Below are 19,731 nucleotides of genomic sequence, written 5' to 3' on the forward strand. Positions count from 1 at the left end.
AAGTCGCATCACGTGACGTGTCGCGACGTATTGCGACTTTTTTTCCATTGCCAGTAATGGGGTGGGCACAGTTTTGCTATGATGCATCTGGCCCGTGGGCCGGCAGTTTGACACCCCTGCTTTAGAGCAATTCAACAGATAGCTCCTTAAGTATGTTTTAGGCTCACAGCAATTCTTTTATCTTGTGTTCAAATAACTCTCAAAGCCTCATATTTGGTACTGATTGCATTAGAAGTGTTTGTGATGTAAATTTCACGTCTCCCATCTCTCTTTCTCTTACAGTTTCACTTCTAAAAGATTTGAAACATGCCAATATAGTGACCCTGCATGATATCATCCATACAGAGAAATCCCTGACTCTTGTCTTCGAATATTTAGTGAGTATGTGGAGGAGGGGAGGGAATGTAATAAATTGGAACACAACTTTCTTTCTGGGTGAAAATCCGGTTCTCAGTAACATTCAGAAAATTAAGAGCAGCCATCCTCTTTTCTTATGTGCAAGTTGCCACTTTGGTTTGAAAAACATGATTTTTTTTTAAACTACAGGCAGTAGAGATGTCCTTCTGAAGACTTCTGCGAATTGTAGTTTTCTGGGAGAGTTCAAGTACTCTCGAGAAAATTCTTTGCATGTTTTTGGTACAGCCAGTTCAGCAGGAAATTTTGTAGCTTGGGTGGAACCTATAGTAGTTCTCAAAGGTTAAGTTCCAAAAGCTTAATACAGCTCACGATAACTCCTCCTCCTAAGAAGCGTTTCATATATTTGATCTCTAAATAAAACAAGTGTGAATTGTAGATCTCTGGGGTTGCTTTCTTGCTTCACGTGGGAAATTTCGGGGCGGAAGGATAAGTGGCTTGTAATGCTTGCTGGTCAGTGCTTCTTGGTGGAGCTGTGACTAAAGAATTGAATCAGGGACCAGCTTCCATCAAATCCCATGCTTCATTTTCCTAATCCAATTGCCTGTATCTATAGGGGGAATCACCATAGTGCCCAATCAAGCTCATTCCACTCATTGCACATGCCCTCATTAAGGTGAGTCAGCCTGGGAACCAGCTGGCATGGAGTATCTGATGCAACCCTCCCTCTCACTCCAATTCAAGCTTCTCATGCTGGAATATTGTTGAGGCGGAAGTGAATGCTTGGGGTTCTCAGATTGCTCTATTGGTCCATTATGTCTTGGGAGGAGCGGGAACAATATGCAAGGCATCTTCCAGCTATAAAGCTGGGTCTACCAGTGTGTGTTTGCTTAGCCCGCAATAAGATCCTCATTTAATTGTTGAACAATATAGTAATAGTAATAAAGCTGGAAGGTCATCTAGTCCAATCCATTGTTCAGGCAGGAAACCCTATACCATTTCAGACAAATGGCTGTCCAGTCTCTTCTTAAAAACTTCCAGTGTTGAAGCATTCACAGCCTCCGGAGGCAGGTTGTTCCACTGGTTAGTTGTTCTAACTGTCAGGAAGTTTCTCCTTAGTTCTAGGTTGCTTCTCTCCTTGGTTAGTTTCCATCCGTTGCTTCTTGTCCTGCCTTCGGGTGCTTTGGAGATTATCTTGACTCCCTCTTCCTTGTGGCAACCCGTGAGATATTATTATCTTGTTGAAACATTAAATTAAATATTATCTTGTTGAAACATTTACTGTCTCAGGGATAAGATCCTGTCCTTCTCTTTCACAGGATAAAGACCTCAAACAGTATCTAGATGATTGTGGGAACGTAATAAATATGCACAATGTGAAGGTAAGAATTAATTTTTAATCTGGCTGACCCTTTCCTTTCAGCGATTGCTTCAGCTTCTTCAGTGATAGAAGAATTGCTTACAGCGCCAGCAAAGACTTGAGATTAGTTCCAGATTCCTGTGGGGGATGTGATGTGTTTTCTTGTAATGGAGGAGAATGTCCTTAGTTGGCGTCCTGCCTTCCACTCCTTCCAACAGGCAGGGCTGCAAATTCCTTGTTTTCCCTATAGGGGGAGAGAGAGAGCAACCTCCAGGTTGGTTTTCTGGTCCTCCTTGCTCCATTTCTCAAGGAGCTCTTGCTGGATTATTCACGTATGCTACTCTGGAGTTAAGATCATTTATCTCAGGGCTCTGCCTTGCTACTTTTGCAGGAGGGCTGACTATTCACCCTGGTTGCAACCAACATATATAGGAGTACCACTGTCAACAGATATTGGGGCATAGCGTTTTTCAGGGCATGAAGCACACGTTCACACCACTGATTCTCCACTCTTGATGCTTGGGAGAGTTCTCCCTCCACCTGGAATATGAAGTTGGATTAGGCGTGTCATCGTATAATTCTTTGCTCCTCTCATCCTCTCTGGGCTCTGAAATGCGAGTCCTGCTCCCCTCAAAGTTCACATCACAGATGGTTGGAAGAGAAATCAGGAAACGTCCTCCTGCTCAGCTGCCTCCACTTTTTATGGGTAACCTGGTGTGCAGGAGCTGTTGTCTTAAACAGTTGTTTCATTAGTGACCCCGGTCTTTCTAAGGGTGGGTGGTCTCCCTCTTTGCTTAATCCGAGGCATTTGGGCAAAACTGCAAACTGGGTCTCACCTGGAAGACTGAGAGGGCAGGAGATGACGAGGGAGGGATCAAATGTGTCATCAGCTATGAGTCCCTGCACGCCCACAAGAGGTCTAAGTCTAGTCCACCTTGATTTCCTTTCTTAACTTCTGCCTAATCCCCTTGACCTTTAGTAGTTCAGATTGTTGTAGAGAGCTTAAGCTTGCAATACATCTTTATAACTCATTTGAACTGCCTGGATGTCCTGATTTTCCTGGTCCTTGACAAGATAGTAGAATGTCTTGCTGTTTCATGTGAATCAGTTCCATCCTTTTCCTCTAATAGGGAAGCTGGAGAACCTTTGGCTGAAGAGGACAACAAAATAACAGCTTATTCAGAGCCTTTTTTCCCCTTGCATGTGGAGTTTTCACTTTTGACCAAGGAGGTCAATAAGAGGCTAATTTCTAAGGGCCTCTCAGTAACTGGTCAAGTTGCTCACGAAAACCAAATAAGTTTCACTCAGAAAAAAATTACCAACAGTGACAGGACATCACTATCTCATGAAACCCTTAAAGATTCTTTCAATGGATGCTCCAATAATCCATTGGTTTCAGGCTGGAGAAAACCTCCCTCAACCCAATAGGATATGCAACAGTGGTTTTTGTTTTTGTTTTTTTAAATGTGATCAAATGTCTTGATATAAAAGTAGCCAGTGCCCCGATTGCCATGGCCTCTAATTTTTTTAACCTAAGCAACTTCTTCTACCTTATTTGGAATTAGTTGCAATAAGCAGGGGGTTGATTATCTGGGCAGTAGAGCTAATTTCATGGCAGATTTCAGCCTTGACATGCTATAATTCCCAACTAAGGCCATGCCACAAGATGTGGACATTTGCAACTTAACATTTTGGAATGTAGGTACTAAATCCAAGTTGGTTCTTATCCCTAGCAGCTTTGAACGTTAGAAGTCATTGGAGGATTTCTTAAAGTTCTGATAGAAACTAAGGAAGAAATGAAGACTGCCTAGTCCAGGGGTAGGCAACCTTGGCTCTTTTATGACTCGTGGACTTCAACTCCCAGAATTCCTGAGCCAGCATGGCTGGCTCAGGAATTCTGGGAATTGAAGTCCACGAGTCATAAAAGAGCCAAGGTTGCCTACCCCCTGCCCTAGTCTCATCTAGGTGAGAAGTTAGTGAAAACCCAAGGGATACAGGGTTTTTTGTTGTTGTTTTTTTGGCCCTTCCTGCTTCAGTTTGGAATCTAGACTCTCATACAGCTGAAACAATAACCTTCCCATTTAGGAGGATCTACTGTACACATTTTTCCAAAGGGATTCACAAATAGCAATGATAGCAACAGTGACTTTATAGTAATACTCGTCAAAGAAGAGCTCCATTGGTTCACGGTATCCAGACTCTTTGAGTGCTTCGCACAGGCAGCAGAATTATTTCATTCCAAATTATTCTCTGTGATTTATTCAAGTCTTTCCTCAGGATTGAAATCAGAAGGATTATCAAATACTAAGAGTGATAGATCTTTTTCTGGCCATCAAGGCCACTGAATTGTTCCCACCTGCTGAAAGAGCCTCAAGTGCTAACTATATATAAGTTGGGATTCCCAGGAAGAAGAGATGAGGAGGAGAACCATACTGGAGATGAAGTGAGTGAATCAGCACCTAGAATACTGCAGACATGGTATGGGGTCATTGGATTCCATCGTGGAATGTCTCATAGGCTGAAACATTCTGATTTCCCTGGACCTTCAAGAGGCCTGTCTGCACATTTTGATCCACTCCTTTCACCACCAGTTCCTCTGGTGAAAATGTTTGGAGAGCTGCTTTCAAAATATTTTTCTCCTTCAGCTTGATGTTAGTTCCTAAAACATTCACTGTTTACATTAGGGATGTTTCTGTAGGATTGGGGAATCCGTGTTTGTCTTTACCTAGATGATTTTTTTTCCTCATGAGGTCTGTTTTAGCATCTGCTGAGACAATGACTTTGTGTCTGATCAGTCTGGGGGGATATCAGGCAATCTAGAAAGACACAGCTTTTTCCTGCTCATTTTGCACTTTGGTACAGTATTAAAAATTTTAACTACAGCCTGTATTTCAAAGAACAGGGGGAGATAAATTGTAGAGCCTTGTCAGATTGCTCTTAACATGTGCTAACTCTAGCTCATCTCGAGGAAGTCATTATTGCAGGCATAGATGATGAAGGATCACTCTTGTGTATTCCTCTTGGAACTTTTGCCGTTTCTGAGGGGAATAGTTGTGAGGTGATGGAAATCACTGCCTGGCCGCTTTTTCCTAAGTGAGTATCTCCAAGATTTCAACAGGAAAAAACTTTCTGCTCATGCTCTCCTCTAACCGTAGTAACCAGCTAGATCGGCTCTCAGTGGGTTTATTTCTGCTGCAAAGCTGAGGGGTTATTGCTTCTTCCTTGTCAACTTTCTGGAGTTTGAGGTCATTCATCTGGCTCTGCTTAGCTTCACTCATCTTCTATACCATTACCACATGCTCCTGGCAGAAGACACCACAGTCTGCGTGCATATCTGACCTGAAGGAAGTAATAAGATCTCCAAGTTAATGAAGTAATAAGATCTCCAAATTACGATCTCAGTGGTGGCATCTGATTTCCATTTTGGTGGAGCACATCCAAAGTCTTTTCCACTGATGGCTGACTGGTTTGACTGTCCAATTGATCTTAGGTAAGAATCACTATGAAGTTTGGGGAAACCTCTCTTCATGTCACCAACTGAAAACTGAATTGTTTCTTTCAATTTTCCACACGGGCAGCAGCCTTGGAAGGCATGTGAAGTTTTGGGTGGTCTCCAGGCCTTTTTTATACTTCCCATTTTTTCTGTCACTGTCCAGAATAATTGATTGCTGTTATTTCAACCTGTCGTATTGCAGTGCCACATATGATTTTGTCTGTGCCCTGAACCATTTCATCATCTATGCCTGCTTAAGGTTATCCTTTATGCCTAATGGACCTCAGGTATGCCCAAGATCTTCATTTATACATAAATACATGTTTTCAGCATACATAGGGAGTTGTGCCAACTTTTATTTGGTCTAGGTTAAAAAGGACTAGCATAAGCTAGATGTGGCAAACTGTCAAGATTTATCTTTTGGGTTTCCCATTGTTTCATTTCAACAGCCCTTGCTGTGGCACAGAGTAATTGTTTGCAATTCTCTGCAGGTGAATCTTGGTCTGCATAGTTCTTTAAGCGCTGCTCTGCTGCTGTGTTGCTCAGGGCCACAGCCTGTTCTACTCAGATTGCAGCCATTTCTGTACTGTAGCCCTTGTCCCTAATGTTGTCCTGTTAGACATTAGTAAGGCAGCTGCATGGTCATTCGTCTCTTCCATTGTGCAACCTTGCAATTTGGATACACATATATATATATATGATAGTCAAGACAGTCAGAAGAGATTTCTCCTGCCATTTTTGGAAATGTTTTCATAGATTCCAGCTGTGGATATCCTTCTCCCCTCTGGAAAAAGCAACATTGGACTGACAAACTCCCCCCCCCTTATAGTTGACAAAGAGTATTCAACTCTTCCATGTCCAGTTCCTTGTAAACAGCAGGGCTTTTTATTCTGCCTTCTTACTAATCTTGGAATTCTCATGTCGTTCAATAGTTATATCAGTAGGCTTGGAGATTGCTCTCTCCATCTACAGGGCCATCAAAGAATATTTGTTCCTCTCTGCTGAAGTGAATGGGAGAAGCAATTATGAATAACCTCCCTCCATTGTAGAAAAAAAGAGACCGTCACATCAATTCAAATGTTCCAGATATATTGTTAATGCTTTACTGAAAAGTAAAAGATGTACTGTACCAGCATTTCCCAAGTTGCTCCTGTAATCCCATCTTGACATTTTTTTTCTATCTCCCTTTAATGGCATTAAAGGAATAGGGCGTCTAAGTCCCACATATTCAGGGCCTAAAATAGCACCTGTAAATGTATGTCCAAGTGACTGCAATCCAAACCAATATGTTATGGATCCCGTATGTGATACTTGAGAAGAACTGAATGTATCGTGGTGCAAATTCTGGACTCAAATGTATCTGCTATTGGACATTTCCTACATTAATTGTGCTAAATGTGTTTTTGGAGATTCACATTCCCCAAATGATCACAAGCAGTGATGCCCAGTAAAGAGATTCCCCCCGCCCCCCCGGTTGCTCTTTAGCCAATCCCCAAGTTAAGAATGCCTCAGTTTAAGGATGACCCTTTGTTAAGCACAGAGCCTATTGTAGCAAAATTCAAGTTCAGTACAGGTAGTCCTTGACTTATGACCGTAATTGAGACCAAAATTTCTGTGGTTAAGTGAGACATTTGTTAAGTGAGCTTTCCCCCAGTTTACGACTTTCCTTGCCACCGTTGTTAAGCGAATCACTGCAGTTGATAAGTTAGTAATCCGGTTGTGAAGTGAGTCTGGCTTCCCCATTGACTTTGATTGACAGGAGGTCGCAAAAGTGTATCACATGACTCCTGGGACACAGCAAAGGTCATCAGTATGAAGCAGTGGCCAAACGTCTGAGTTTTGATCACGTGAGCATGGGGATGCTGCAAAAGTCGTAACTGTGAAAAACGGTCACAAGTCACATTTTTCAATGCCGTTGTAACTTTGAACGGTCACTAAATGGTCCGTTGTAAGTTGAGGACTATCTGTATGCAATGTTTCAAGTTCATTACCCAACACTATGGTATTATACAGTAATAACTGGTTCTGGTTTACATGCGAATTCAACTAAAGGACAGATCTTCGGAACAGAACTTATTCTTAAACTGGGGACTGATTATCTGTATTTACCCTTTGTGCTACCTTGGTTATGGATGTGACACCACTGTGTGATTTAGGAGTAGTATCAGGAAAAGAAAGCAACTTGTACGGATTTATTATTGTATATGTGTCTGTTTTTAAGAGCATTAAAAGATATGCAATATGAACTATACTGTGAATGGTAGGAAGTTGTGTTTGCCTAGAATGGAGGTAGGTAACCTTGGCTGTTTTATGACTTGTGGACTTCAACTCCCAGAATTCCTGAGCCAGTCATGCTGAGGGGAAAGGGAGAGGTTTCCCAGCTGAGCCATGCTGGCTCAGGAATTCTGGGAGTTGAAGTCCACAAGTCATAAAACAGCCAAGGTTGCCTGCTCCTGGCCTAGAAGAATTCACTTTGATGGCTTCGTTGCCTCTTCTAGTTGTTCCTGTTCCAGCTGCTACGTGGCCTAGCCTACTGTCACCATCAGAAGGTGCTGCATCGAGACTTGAAGCCTCAGAATTTGCTTATTAATGAGAGAGGGGAGCTCAAACTAGCAGATTTTGGTGAGTATTATCAAATCCCTTCTTTGATCTACACCCCAGCCATCTTTGGGGCTGACATGCTCTTATTCTTGGTAGCTGGTGGCCTCGAGGGTAGGAGCGATATGTGGATTGAACCAGATATTTTCATTCCCATCACACTTCCAATGTTTGGCAATACACTGCCAAATTTCCCTGGTACAATTCTATCAGCTGTAACACTGTTTTTTAAAAGGAGGAGGAGGAGGAGGAGGAGGCGGCTCAAATCTTATTTTCTGCTCTGTGGAAGGTTTTGCAAATACGCTTCTATGTTTTACAGGACTAGCCCGGGCAAAATCTATCCCCACCAAGACCTACTCCAACGAGGTGGTAACACTTTGGTACCGACCGCCTGATATTCTGCTGGGCTCGACAGAATATTCCACCCAGATTGACATGTGGTATGGATTCTTCTATCTGACTCCCTGAATGTTCTTTTTTTAAAAAAACAACAACCCAGAAACACCAATCCCTAGGGCAGGGGTAGGCAACCTCGGCTCTTTTATGACTCATGGACTTCAACTCCCAGAATTCCTGAGCCAGTCAATTCTGGGAGTTGAAGTCCATGAGTCATAAAAGAGCCGAGGTTGCCTACCCCTGCCCTAGGGTAACTGATTCATTTGCCACGCTGTAGGATGCTCAATTCAGAGATACCCACTGAATACCACTTTTTTGATACCCAGTTCAAAAAAGTATTCCTAATTTAAAAAACAAACAAACCATAAAATAATTAATTTAGTTAATTAGAAGTTTTCGGAAAATATGTCTCGCATTTTCCCCCCATCATCTTTGAAAAGGTCTTTGTTCTTCCTGGTTTGTATGCAGAACTGAGGCTCTGTGCCTTGTCCATTAATAAACATACACTTTAGGGCAGGGGTCCCCAACCTCTGGTCCGTGGACCAGTACTGGGCTGCGTCATGCCAGCAACCGGTCCACACAAACAAGGAAAGCCCCATCTGCAGGATGCAGGCAGCACACAAAACCACACACTCTCTGGTCTGTGGAAAAACCTCTCCACGGAACCGGTCCCTGGTGCCTAAGAGGTTGGGGACCTCTGCTCTAGACCACTTAGACCTCAGGAAGGAAATTGCTCTAGAACAGAAAAAGAGGACTGAAGCTAGAGGGAGGTGCTAAATGCACAGATGCTGGACCCCTAAAGCAACTATCTTCAGTTTGGGTCTCCCCAATTCCAATCAACTCCTCCTGCAATACAGTACAAGTGGTCCTTGCTTAACAACCATTCGTTCAGTGACCGTGCAAAATTATGATGACACCGAACAAGTGGTACTTAATTTATTTATTTATTTATTTATTAATGGGATTTATATCCCGCCCTATCTCCCAAGGGACTCAGGGCGGCTAACAACAACAAAACTTAAAGGTCTCTGTACAGTAAATTAAAAATAAAAATTTGAAATAAATTAAAATAAATTAAAGAATAGAATTAGAATTGTAAATATAATTAAAATCCCTGTCAGTCTAGGTCAGCCAGGTGGAAAAGGAGTGTTTTGAGGCCGCGGCGAAAGGACTGGAGATCTTGGGCCATCCGAAGCTCAGGGGGGAGCTGGTTCCACAGGGCTGGCGCTCCCACAGAGAAGGCTCTTCCCCTGGGGGTCGCAAGCCGACGATACCCTGAGGAGACCTTCTCTGTGTGAGCGTACTGGGCGATGGGAATTCGTTCCCGGCAGCAGATGGTCCTGCAAGTATCCCGGGCCTAAGCCATGTAGGGCTTTAAAGGTAAGAACCAGCACCTCAAATCTCACCCGGAGGGCAACCGGTAGCCAATGCAGCTCATGCAGGAGGGGTGTAATATGGGAGTATCGGGGTGCTCCCATCACTACCCGTGCAGCTGCACTCTGCACCAGTTGAAGCCTCCGGGTGGTCTTCAAGGGCAGCCCCATGTAGAGAGCATTACAGTAGTCTATACGGGAGGTAACGAGTGCGTGGGTGACTGTACATAGGGCATCTCGGTCCAGAAAGGGGCGCAACTGGTGTACCAGGCGAATCTGGGCAAATGCCCCCCTAGCCACGACTCCAATATGATCTTCAAAACTGAGTCGTGAATCCAGGAGGACGCCCAGGTTGCGTGCTCTATCAACGGGAGGTAATATCTCTCCTCCTATAATCAAAGATGGAACCTCTTGGACTAAACGAGATGTCGGTACGTAAAGCCACTCAGTTTTGGCCTGGTTGAGCCGGAGCCTGTTCTTTCCCATCCAAATCTGTACCGCTTCCAGGCAACGGGACATCACATCGAGGGCATCACTGGGTTGGTTTGGGGTGGAGATGAACAACTGGGTATCATCCGCATATTGGTGATACCTCACCCCAAAACCATGAATGATTTCACCCAGCGGCTTCATATAGATGTTGAACAGGAGGGGCGAGAGCACCGATCCCTGAGGCACCCCACAACTAAGGGGCCTTGGGGTTGACCTCTGCCCTCCTGCCAACACCGTCTGCGAACGGCCCGAGAGGTAGGAGGAGAACCATCGTAGAACGGTGCCTCCCACTCCCAACCCCTCAAGACGACGCAGCAAGATACCATGGTCGATGGTATCAAAAGCCGCTGAGAGATCTAATAAGACCAGGATAGAGGAGTAACCCCTATCTCGGGCCCGCCAGAGATCATTCACCAGCGCGACCAATGCCGTCTCCGTGCTATATCCGGGCCTGAAACCCAATTGGTACGGATCCAGATACTCAGTTTCCTCCAGGACCAAAGGGAGTTGCCGTGCCACCACACTCTCAACGACTTTCGCAAGAAAGCGAAATTGACTGGTCTTTGTACTTACATTGTTCACGGTGTCTTTGCTATCCGAGCCCATCGTTGCTCGGCTCACAGTTATGACATTGCAGTGTCCCACGGTCACATGATCACCATTTGTGGCCTTTTTCGCCAGCTTCCTCCAAGCAAAGTCAAGGGGGAAACCAGTAGGTGGTTGCAACTGGCAACCCTGTGTTATCCTCACCTAACAACTCACTGTGATTTGCTTAATGATGGCAAGCAGAAGTGCCAGAAATTTCTGTCACTAAGCGGTACACTCTCTGTGATCACACTGCTTACTGACAAAAATCCCCATCTCAGTTCCCGTCCTTTGGGTGAGGGCTACCTCTAGTAGTTTTTAAACTGCATCGTGGGACTCTCAGGAAGCATAGCATCAGTTGTATAAAGCAGAGGCTCTTCCCGGCAGACAAATCAACTTATCCACCTGTACTGATATTTACCGTAATATATAGATGATAATGTTTAATTCTTCTGAGGAGGACAATAATTTGAGGCTCACTGGTTCGGTCAGCGTGGTCTCTGCTGGTGAGCAGTGCATACATTCTCTAGGACGCCTCTACTGCATTCCTCAAGGAACAGGGATTGACTTTGTAGAGATGAATTCAATGATCTGTTTAAAAGCCTAAGTATATTTTTGGATGTTTTCAAAATTCCACACAATTGGTTTTCCCCCCTGCCCCCGATGTCAGAAGCACTAAAGTGCTCCTGTGGCTAAAGGATTTGCCGGAGACATCACTTGCCTGGAGGACACCCAGTTGGGGGCTCCTTTTGTATCCCCATGAAGTTGCCCACTGAAGTGTGGTACCCATTAATCTACTTGCAGTTGCCTGCTTTCGAGCTGCTGGGCCGGCAGGTTCCTGGATCAGGTGACAGCAGCTCACTCACGGCAGCAACAGGTTTTGAACGTAGGGCTTGCCCGATCATCAGCCCAGGGTTCTAACCTTGTGAGCCACCACATTGCCTTAACCCTCTTTTAGCAGAATGTACAAATAGATAAAGGGACGTGGTGGCTCAGTGGGTTAGGACGCTGAGCTTGTGGATCAGATGGTCGGCAGTCTGGCGGGTCGAATCCCGAGTGCCGCGTAGCAGTGTGAGCGCCTGTTACTCGTCCCAGCTTCTGCCAACCTAGCAGTTCGAAAGCAGGTAAAAATGCAAGTAGAAAAATAGGGACCGCTACAGTGGGAAGGTAAGAGTGTTCCGTGCGCCTTTGGCCGGCCACATGACCATGGAGACGTCCTTGGACAAGCGCTGGCTCTTCGGCTTTGAAACGGAGATGAGCACCGGCCCCTAGAGTTGGAAACGACTAGCACGCATGTGCGGGGGAACCTTTACCTTTACCTTTTACAAATAGATTTACCCCATCCCTCCCCCCCCTTTTTTGATACAGACTGTTATATATTGTAAGGCAGATTTTTTGATTTTTTTAAAAAGCTGAGTTTCAAATATCAGAATCGTTGGCTGATTTGCAAAATCTGGTAATAGAAATGTTTGGTTGGTCTACAAGTGATTTTCATCACTACAGAGAGATAAGATAGATTACAGGGGTGTCAAACTCAATTTCATTGAGGGCCGCATCAGCATTCCGGTTGCCCTCAGGGGGCCGGGTGGGTGTGGCCTGGGTGGGCGTGGCCTACTGGGTGGGCGTGGCTAGAGTGCATATGGCCTACTGGGTGGGCGTGGCCAGCTCTACATCGTTGGCATCAAGGGTGCCTATGGGGGGGGGCTGGGCAGGAGTGGGAGAGATCTGAGGGTCTCTGGGCCAGGGCCAAGGCAGTGGGGGCCGTTCCCTCACTGTTTGCAGGATGGCTTCATGGGCCGCATGAAACCACTTCGCGGGCCGGAGACGGCCCCCGGGCCTTGTGTTTGACATGTCTGAGATAGAAGAAGGAGGAACTTTAGCTGATAGCACAAAGTTTCAGTCCTTCCAGTTTCCTTGGGCTGATCAATGACATCTGCCTGCCTTTCTCCACACAGGGGCGTGGGCTGCATTTTCTATGAGATGTCCACAGGGCGGCCGCTCTTCCCCGGCTCCACAGTTGAGGAGCAGCTGCATTTCATTTTTCGGATATTGGGTAAATATCTGCCAGGCTTGTTGCACTGCTGAGAAATCAATGAAGACATGGGAGGCAGAGGAAACGAAGGCCATCAGACAGGTTGATCTATAATTTCATAATGGGAGGTTAAGAGTTTCTTCGGGGGATACCAATTAGAATGCCCTAAGTTGAACAAGCTGGCCTGGTCTGATGGGATGGGGTTAGGGTTTTTTATAAATTCGTTTTAACTTTTAATATGTATTAGTAATTATTACGGGCATAGTTGTTTAATCACTTTTTAATTTTTGTATCCTGTTTTTTTATTATGTATTGCCCTGTTCACCGCCCTGAGTCCTTCGGGAGAAGGGCGGTATACAAATTAAATTATTAAATTAAATATTAAATAAGTTGATCAAAGACAAAGCACATTTTTTTTAAAAAAAAACACAAAACACTCCCAGATCAGCCTATCTGTCGCTTAAAAAAAATGTGTCTCTGGTCTCGCTTGGAATTTAAAAGACACAATACGGAAGAAGAAAGGGAACTGTAACAAAGGGGGGGGGGGAGGGAACCCCATCCCTAAGGAGAAGGAGAGTCCTGTGTCTTGGCCGTGCTGCTGAAATGATCTTGTTTCTCATCTTTTTTTAAAAATATATATATATATTTGATTGATATTTTTTTTAACAAAGAATAAATCATTCAGTAATTGGTAAATAGTGTTTGTTGTCTGGGCTACATTTGCAGAACAATCTTTAACAATTAATTTCTTTAATCTGTAATCCATACGTTAATTAATTTCTTTAATCTGTATTCCATACGTTAATTTTGGTTGATTTCCTCTTTCCCCAAAATATCCTTTTTTTTGCAAACGTTGATTTAGTACAGTTCTTATTGTTTTGATAAATAACAATTGAGTGTATACGCATTCCAGTATTCCTAAAGAATAATAAATCATATTAGTGTAATATTTCTTTCCTTATTAGTCATTTTGGTTGCCTCAACACAAAGCCCTGTTACAGTACTTATTTTAGTTTATTTCTCCCACCAAATTTTAAATATTCTTACTCTCTCATCTTTTTTGCTGCTGTCATGTGACATGGACATTGGAAGTCAGTTTTTTTTACTCCTTTTCAGAATTCTGCTTCTTTTCTCTGTTGCCAGGGACACCTAATGAAGAGACATGGCCTGGAATTCTATCCAATGAAGAATTCCGAGCGTCTAATTACCCCAAATACCGTTCTGAGGCCCTGATCAACCATGCCCCTAGGTGAGTGTCAGCCTGGAGTTCAGATGTGGTAGCTTTTGATGGATGATGAGCTGCTAGAGTCATCTCATAAAAGAGATGGAGAAAGATAGCTGTGTCCTCAGAAGAGTTGGGATAGGACATTCTGGAAAATTTCACGTATATCCTTTCAGCCATTAAGAATAGAGACTTCTTTAAGAAGAAAAGAGAGACATGGACTCACTGTGCGGCCATAGGTAGCTTTTCTTGCTTTCTCCCTCTCAGAGTGTTGAAAGAGTAAAGTACAAGATCCTCCAAGATCCAAGGAGGATCTTGTACTGAAGATATTTCCAGTTCGGTTGGTCATTTTTTTTCCAGCAAGGAGGCAGGCAAAGACTTTTGCCTGGGGTACCTTCTTTGCTGAATTCTGGGCAAGACACAAATACATGGGGTGTGATTTTCAGGATGCATGAATGAGCATTTAATGGCCAAAATCTTTGGGCTTTATTGGGAAGAAAGAGGTATTAACAAGATCTTTCTTTGGGCCTTGGCTCCCAAAGGTGGAAGAAACATCGATGACTCTTTGGTGCAATTCCCAATTAATATTTGACTTAGGGACATGAAGTATTTTACATGTTCAGTTGTTGGAAAGACATTGGGTAGCAGCATCAGGGTCAGAGAGTAACAATCCCAGGAAGTAAAGCCTCAGTTCTCCTCACAAAGTTATGAATTTGACCTTTCTTTTCTCTCCTAATTGTGCAGGCTGGACAACGATGGGGTTGACCTTTTAGGAAAGCTGCTGCAGGTGAGATGATGATGATGATGATTTTGGTCTGGCTGGAGAATTAGGGTTTAGAGGTCTCTGACCCTCTCTTCTAGGAATCGTAAACTCCTTACATTCCTTTGCCATCCTCAGGCAGAGGAAGAATCTTCCTTGCTATGGCGAGCAGGCAACAATCAATTTCATTAACAAATGGAGATCATATAAAGAAAGCATTGTTTTGTTGTCCTCAAAGAATAAATGTGCTGGACAAAATGGGCTACTAATTAGGACCTCAGGTGACCTCAAGTAAAGCTGCTTATCTTCAAGGACTATTGCAGTTTTTTTGGGGGGGGGGGAATGTAAGCATGTGTGTGCGTATGCACAAACAAAAACAAATTTCCGAGTGGAATACATTAAAAAGGATCCATCAAGTGGATCTATCATAGAACGGGTGCTCCTGCAGAAATATTTCTGCTTTGTTTGCCTTAATTCCTCAGTGTAGAACCTGTGGATGGTAATATGGTATGTGACTGTAGTTTAAGAAGTAGAAGAGCTTTTGAGCGCTACGTGTTTCAGCCTTTCTGCTTGCTCTGCAGGTCATTGCTGGCAGGGTTTTATTCATTTGTCCGTTGGTCAAAATAGGTGAAACTTTCGATCCACTAATTCAAATATTCTGCATTAGGCATGGAGGACAGCCTGCCATAGGCAGCTCCTGTGGGCTGTTTGCAACCAGCCTGGCAGGGTAAAACCTGTGTATTAAAAAAACATTGTGCGATATGTGGTTGACACTTGATTAGAAATATTTTACAATTCACAGTATTCTGGTAATTGAAGATAGTTAAAATCCTTGGGTTTTTCCACCCAGTTTGGTCTACTTGTTAAGGCTAGAAAGTAGGAGACTGATTTCAAGTCCCTCTTTAGCCATGACAGCCATCTGGGTGACCTTGGTCCACTCTATCAGCTCAATTCACCTCACAGGGTTATTGTGGGGGAAATAGGAGGAGGAAGGTGTATTGAATTATGTTATAATAATAATAATAATAATAATAATAATAATAATAATAATAATAATAATAATAATAATAATAATAATAATAATAATAAAGTTGGAAGGGATCTTGGAGGCCATCTAGTCCAACCCCCTGCTCAGGCAGGAAACCCTATACCATTTCAGACAAATGGCTGTCCAGTCTCTTCTTAAAAACTTCCAGTGTTGGCGTTCCAGTGTTCACCACCTTGAGTTATTTGTAGAAATAATAAAGGTGGGATATAAATAAAAATAAAACATTTTGCACCTTGCTTGCATTTTGGGTCAGCATCTCAGTTTTGTTCTGAGATTTGTCCTAAACATTGGGAGGAGGAGGAGAATACAGGCACCTTGAGTAGTTGTGTTTTGATGTTATGGGGGAATTTTTAACACTGTTTCCTTTTGGGAGATTTGGGGGCACAGTTTAACCTGTGATACCGACAGTGTGATAACTAAATTTTTAACTGGGGTTTTAAGTATACAGGGTCAATTTAATATTTTTTAATTTGGTTTTTTAACTTTTGTATGGTGGATTTTTTAATTCCCTGTAAACCGCCCTGAGTCCTCAGGGAATAGGGCGGTATATAAATGTAACTAAATAAGATAAATAAATAAATAAATGGTTAGGCTCCCTTCTGGGGGAAAAAAATGCTTTTGTATTAGGAGCAAAAAGCTAGACGCCATTAGCAGCTTTCATCTAAACGCTGTTTTCTATTTTCTCTCCCCAAATGCAGTTTGAGGGCAGGAAGCGGATCTCTGCGGATGAGGCCATGCGTCACCTGTTCTTCCACAGTCTGGGAGAGCGGGTCCTCAAACTTCCGGACAGTAGGTTCAGGCTGAAGAGGGAGGGAGGGAGGGAGGGAGGCCAGAGATGTCACGTACTGGTTGAGCGAAGGACAACGAGGTTAAGAGAAGGGTGTGGCATGGAAGCATGGTAAAAGAACCATGAATTCATTTGAAAGCTAGGAATAACATCTCCATCTGGTCCTTCTTATCTGTTACGATGTAGTGGTTAACTGACAAGGATGTTTTCATTGAACAGGCTAAGAATTTAAGGGCACCCATGCTCTTTTTTGCAGTTATTTTGTCACTCAGCTAATCCGGTGGATTAGTGTAGTGCACTGTTAAAGGCTGGGGAGAAAGATCTGATCAGTTACTTCAGCGTGTGAGAGCTATCTTCATAATGTCTTGTCAATTTATAATCACAGAAGTCAGAAGATCCAGATCTGGTAAAAAAAAATGTTTACCGTTTGACTCTCTGGCACATTGTACGATGAGTCTCTTCCTTAAGACTTGCACCTCACTGACCTTCTTCCTGCTGCTTCTTCTGTCCTTGTTATTCAGCCTAGCTTTAATTACCCTGCGCTTTAGTTTTCCTATGAGATGATCTCATTTTCTTATCTGGGGGCTCTTCCTCATGGTGGCAATGAAGTGCTGCCATCCAAAACAGGACTGTCAGAAATATATGCTGGCCTAAAGGAAGGACTGACCTCAGTTCCACCTCCTTCTCTGCCTCAACAACGAGGCAGAAGAAGGGCAGGGAGGAGACTGAATGGGGAACACCTTCTTCGGTGTCAGCTGCTGGCAGCAGAAGACTGCAGGACTGTCAGCTTGGTGATCTCTCCATGGAATTAGAAGGTTGATGCCCAGGGATCCTCCTCCTCCTCCTCCTCCTCCTCCTCCTCCTCCTCCTCCTCCTCCTCCTCCTCCTCCTCCTCCTCCTCCTCCTCCTCCTTCTCCCCTTCTATCTATGACACGATGAGCAAAGGAGAGAAGTAGATGAGTCCAGAAGTAACAAGTCTGTGAGATTGGAAATCTGGCAGCGAAAGTACCATCCTTCTCATGGGTGTGAGAAGAAGCAACGGGAGAGAGGGGCAGGAAGCAGTTTTATTTCCACTTCTCTGCCCTCGTCCTCGCCACTTTTCCTCCCTAAGCTTGTAAGTAGCAGGGAGCTCACTGCAGAGTTGCTTCTACTCCAGTGTCCTCCCCTTGGGGAAGGAAAACAGGGAAAGAGTCTCCCTTGGCACAAAAAAAGCTACTTTCCCTCATTTTCTTGCTTTTCCTATCATCTGTGGTTTGGCAAAAGGGGTGGGAAAGGTGGCTTTTTGGCACGGCAAGAGACCCCGTGTTTTCCCATCCACAAATCTCGCCCACACAAAAGTCAGTGACTAATGGCTGGGGTCGCATAGGTGTCCTGCCCCTAACTTTGTGCTGGTACAAACCCCCTTCCATTCCGGTTCATGTCGGAAGAAACTGGCAGACGTCACTTTAAAACTGGATCAGGAAGATGGGTTCAGGTTGCCTTCTCAGTAGGTGTGGACAAGCCTTCTGTAATCATTTAAAAATAGATTTCTGTCTGTGCTTAGCAGATTGGGGGAAGAGCCATTAGTCTTTCCATGTAGGACCTATCTTGAGGTTTTCTTTCCCATAACCTGAATGCTGATATTTATTGTTGATGAATTTATTCTCTAAGAATTTTAGATACTTACTGAGAATTCATAGCATCACATTCAGTGAAACTTCACCGTCACGTGTTTTACCCAATCTATATTGTGACAACATTTTTTGTGGTTACACTTTCCTTTCATGTATTACTGTATGAACCATTGCTCTAAGGGCTTCAAATGGGCCAATAACTGAGAACTGGATAATATGCAATATATATTTCCTCACATGCCATCGTGGAACCACTAACAGTCATTAACTGATTGATAGCTTTCATTTTTCCATACCTCAGTGAAGAATGCATGTTTTGAATTTAAACAGGTGGGTATGGCTGTTAAGGCATCAGGCTAGAAACTGGAAGACTATTAAATTCTGTTCCTGCTTTAGGCACAAAGCCAGTGAGGGGACTTAGGTCAGTCACTTTAGAAGGCACCGGCAAACCATTTCTGAAAACTTGCCACGAAAACTGCAGGCATTTGTCTAGACAGTCTTTAAGAAGCAATGTGATTGATCAGAAGGAACCAAATAATGTCTGCCACTTCCCTTAATGGGATCAAATCCATAAAAATGGATTCAAAAATTGGCCAACCCGCATACACTGTCTCTGTCTGTCTCTCTCTATTTGTCTGTATTTCTCTCTCTTTCTCTCTTTTTCTCTCTCTCACACATGCACACATGCACAGACTGCTGTACTCAAATTAAAGGTAAAGGTTCCCCCACACATGCGTGCTCGTCGTTTCCGACTGTAGGGGCCGGTGCTCATCTCCGTTTCAAAGCTGAAGAGCCAGCGCTTGTCCGAGGACGTCTCTGTGGTCATGTGTCCGGCATGACTAGACGCCAAAGGCCCACGGAATGCTGTTACCTTCCCACCGTAGTGGTCCCTATTTTTCTACTTGCATTTTTACGTGCTTTCGAACTGCTAGGTTGGCAGAAGCTGGGACGAGTAACAGGCGCTCACTCTGTTACGCGGCACTCGGGAATCGACCCGCCAAACTGCTGACCTTCTGATCGACAAGCTCAGCGTCCTAACCCACTGAGCCACCGCATCCCTTTTAAAATTTCAAATTACTTTTATCCTTTTTATCAGTGCACATGCTAGCATGATAGAACAGCAGGCCTAGTAGTTGGGGTTATCTCACTGGCTTTGTGCCTTTCTTTTCTTCCCCTGCAGCAACATCAATATTTGCACTAAAGGAGATTCAGTTACAGAAAGAGACTGGGCTGAGATCTGCTTCCCTGCCTGAATCAGGTGAGAAGTGGTTGTCGAGCAATTCTGTCAACAGGAGCCCCTCCGCTTTTTCATAAGCCCTCAGTTTTGAATAAAATTCTCTTCCTCCCCCTGAATTGGTGGCCCACATTTCTTCGTACTGAAAGGGCACCTGGATAGCCCCTTCCTAGCTGTTGCCTCTTCCGGTCTCCAAAAACTTGCTCTCTCGGAGAAGCAGTCTTTTCCCATCCCCCTGCTTAACACTGCATCTCTCTGTGTGTGGTTGTGCAGTAACCACTCTCCCCTCTCCCCCAAGCAGCAACCACGTTCCAGTTAGTGGACACTGAATTGTAGCCACCAGGCCAGGTATTTGTGCCCCACCCGCTTCCATTCGCACTTCTT

General features: G+C 44.1%; 1 protein-coding gene across 3 annotated transcripts in view; it reads left to right on the top strand.

Annotated features, from left to right (window-relative positions):
• CDK16 (cyclin dependent kinase 16) overlaps positions 1-19,731 on the top strand; it is a 75,258-nt gene that overhangs the window by 52,030 nt on the left and 3,497 nt on the right. For all 3 annotated transcript variants that reach the window (XM_083354013.1, XM_083354014.1, XM_083354015.1), the window contains 9 exons: positions 283-377; positions 1,674-1,736; positions 7,706-7,829; positions 8,125-8,245; positions 12,607-12,704; positions 13,827-13,932; positions 14,650-14,692; positions 16,412-16,502; positions 19,294-19,371. In XM_083354013.1, the coding sequence (XP_083210139.1) occupies positions 283-377; positions 1,674-1,736; positions 7,706-7,829; positions 8,125-8,245; positions 12,607-12,704; positions 13,827-13,932; positions 14,650-14,692; positions 16,412-16,502; positions 19,294-19,371 (819 nt within the window). The remainder of the gene's footprint in view (positions 1-282; positions 378-1,673; positions 1,737-7,705; positions 7,830-8,124; positions 8,246-12,606; positions 12,705-13,826; positions 13,933-14,649; positions 14,693-16,411; positions 16,503-19,293; positions 19,372-19,731) is intronic.

The sequence above is a fragment of the Vipera ursinii genome, assembly GCF_947247035.1.
Source record: "Vipera ursinii genome assembly, chromosome: 2".
NCBI lineage: Eukaryota > Metazoa > Chordata > Lepidosauria > Squamata > Viperidae > Vipera > Vipera ursinii.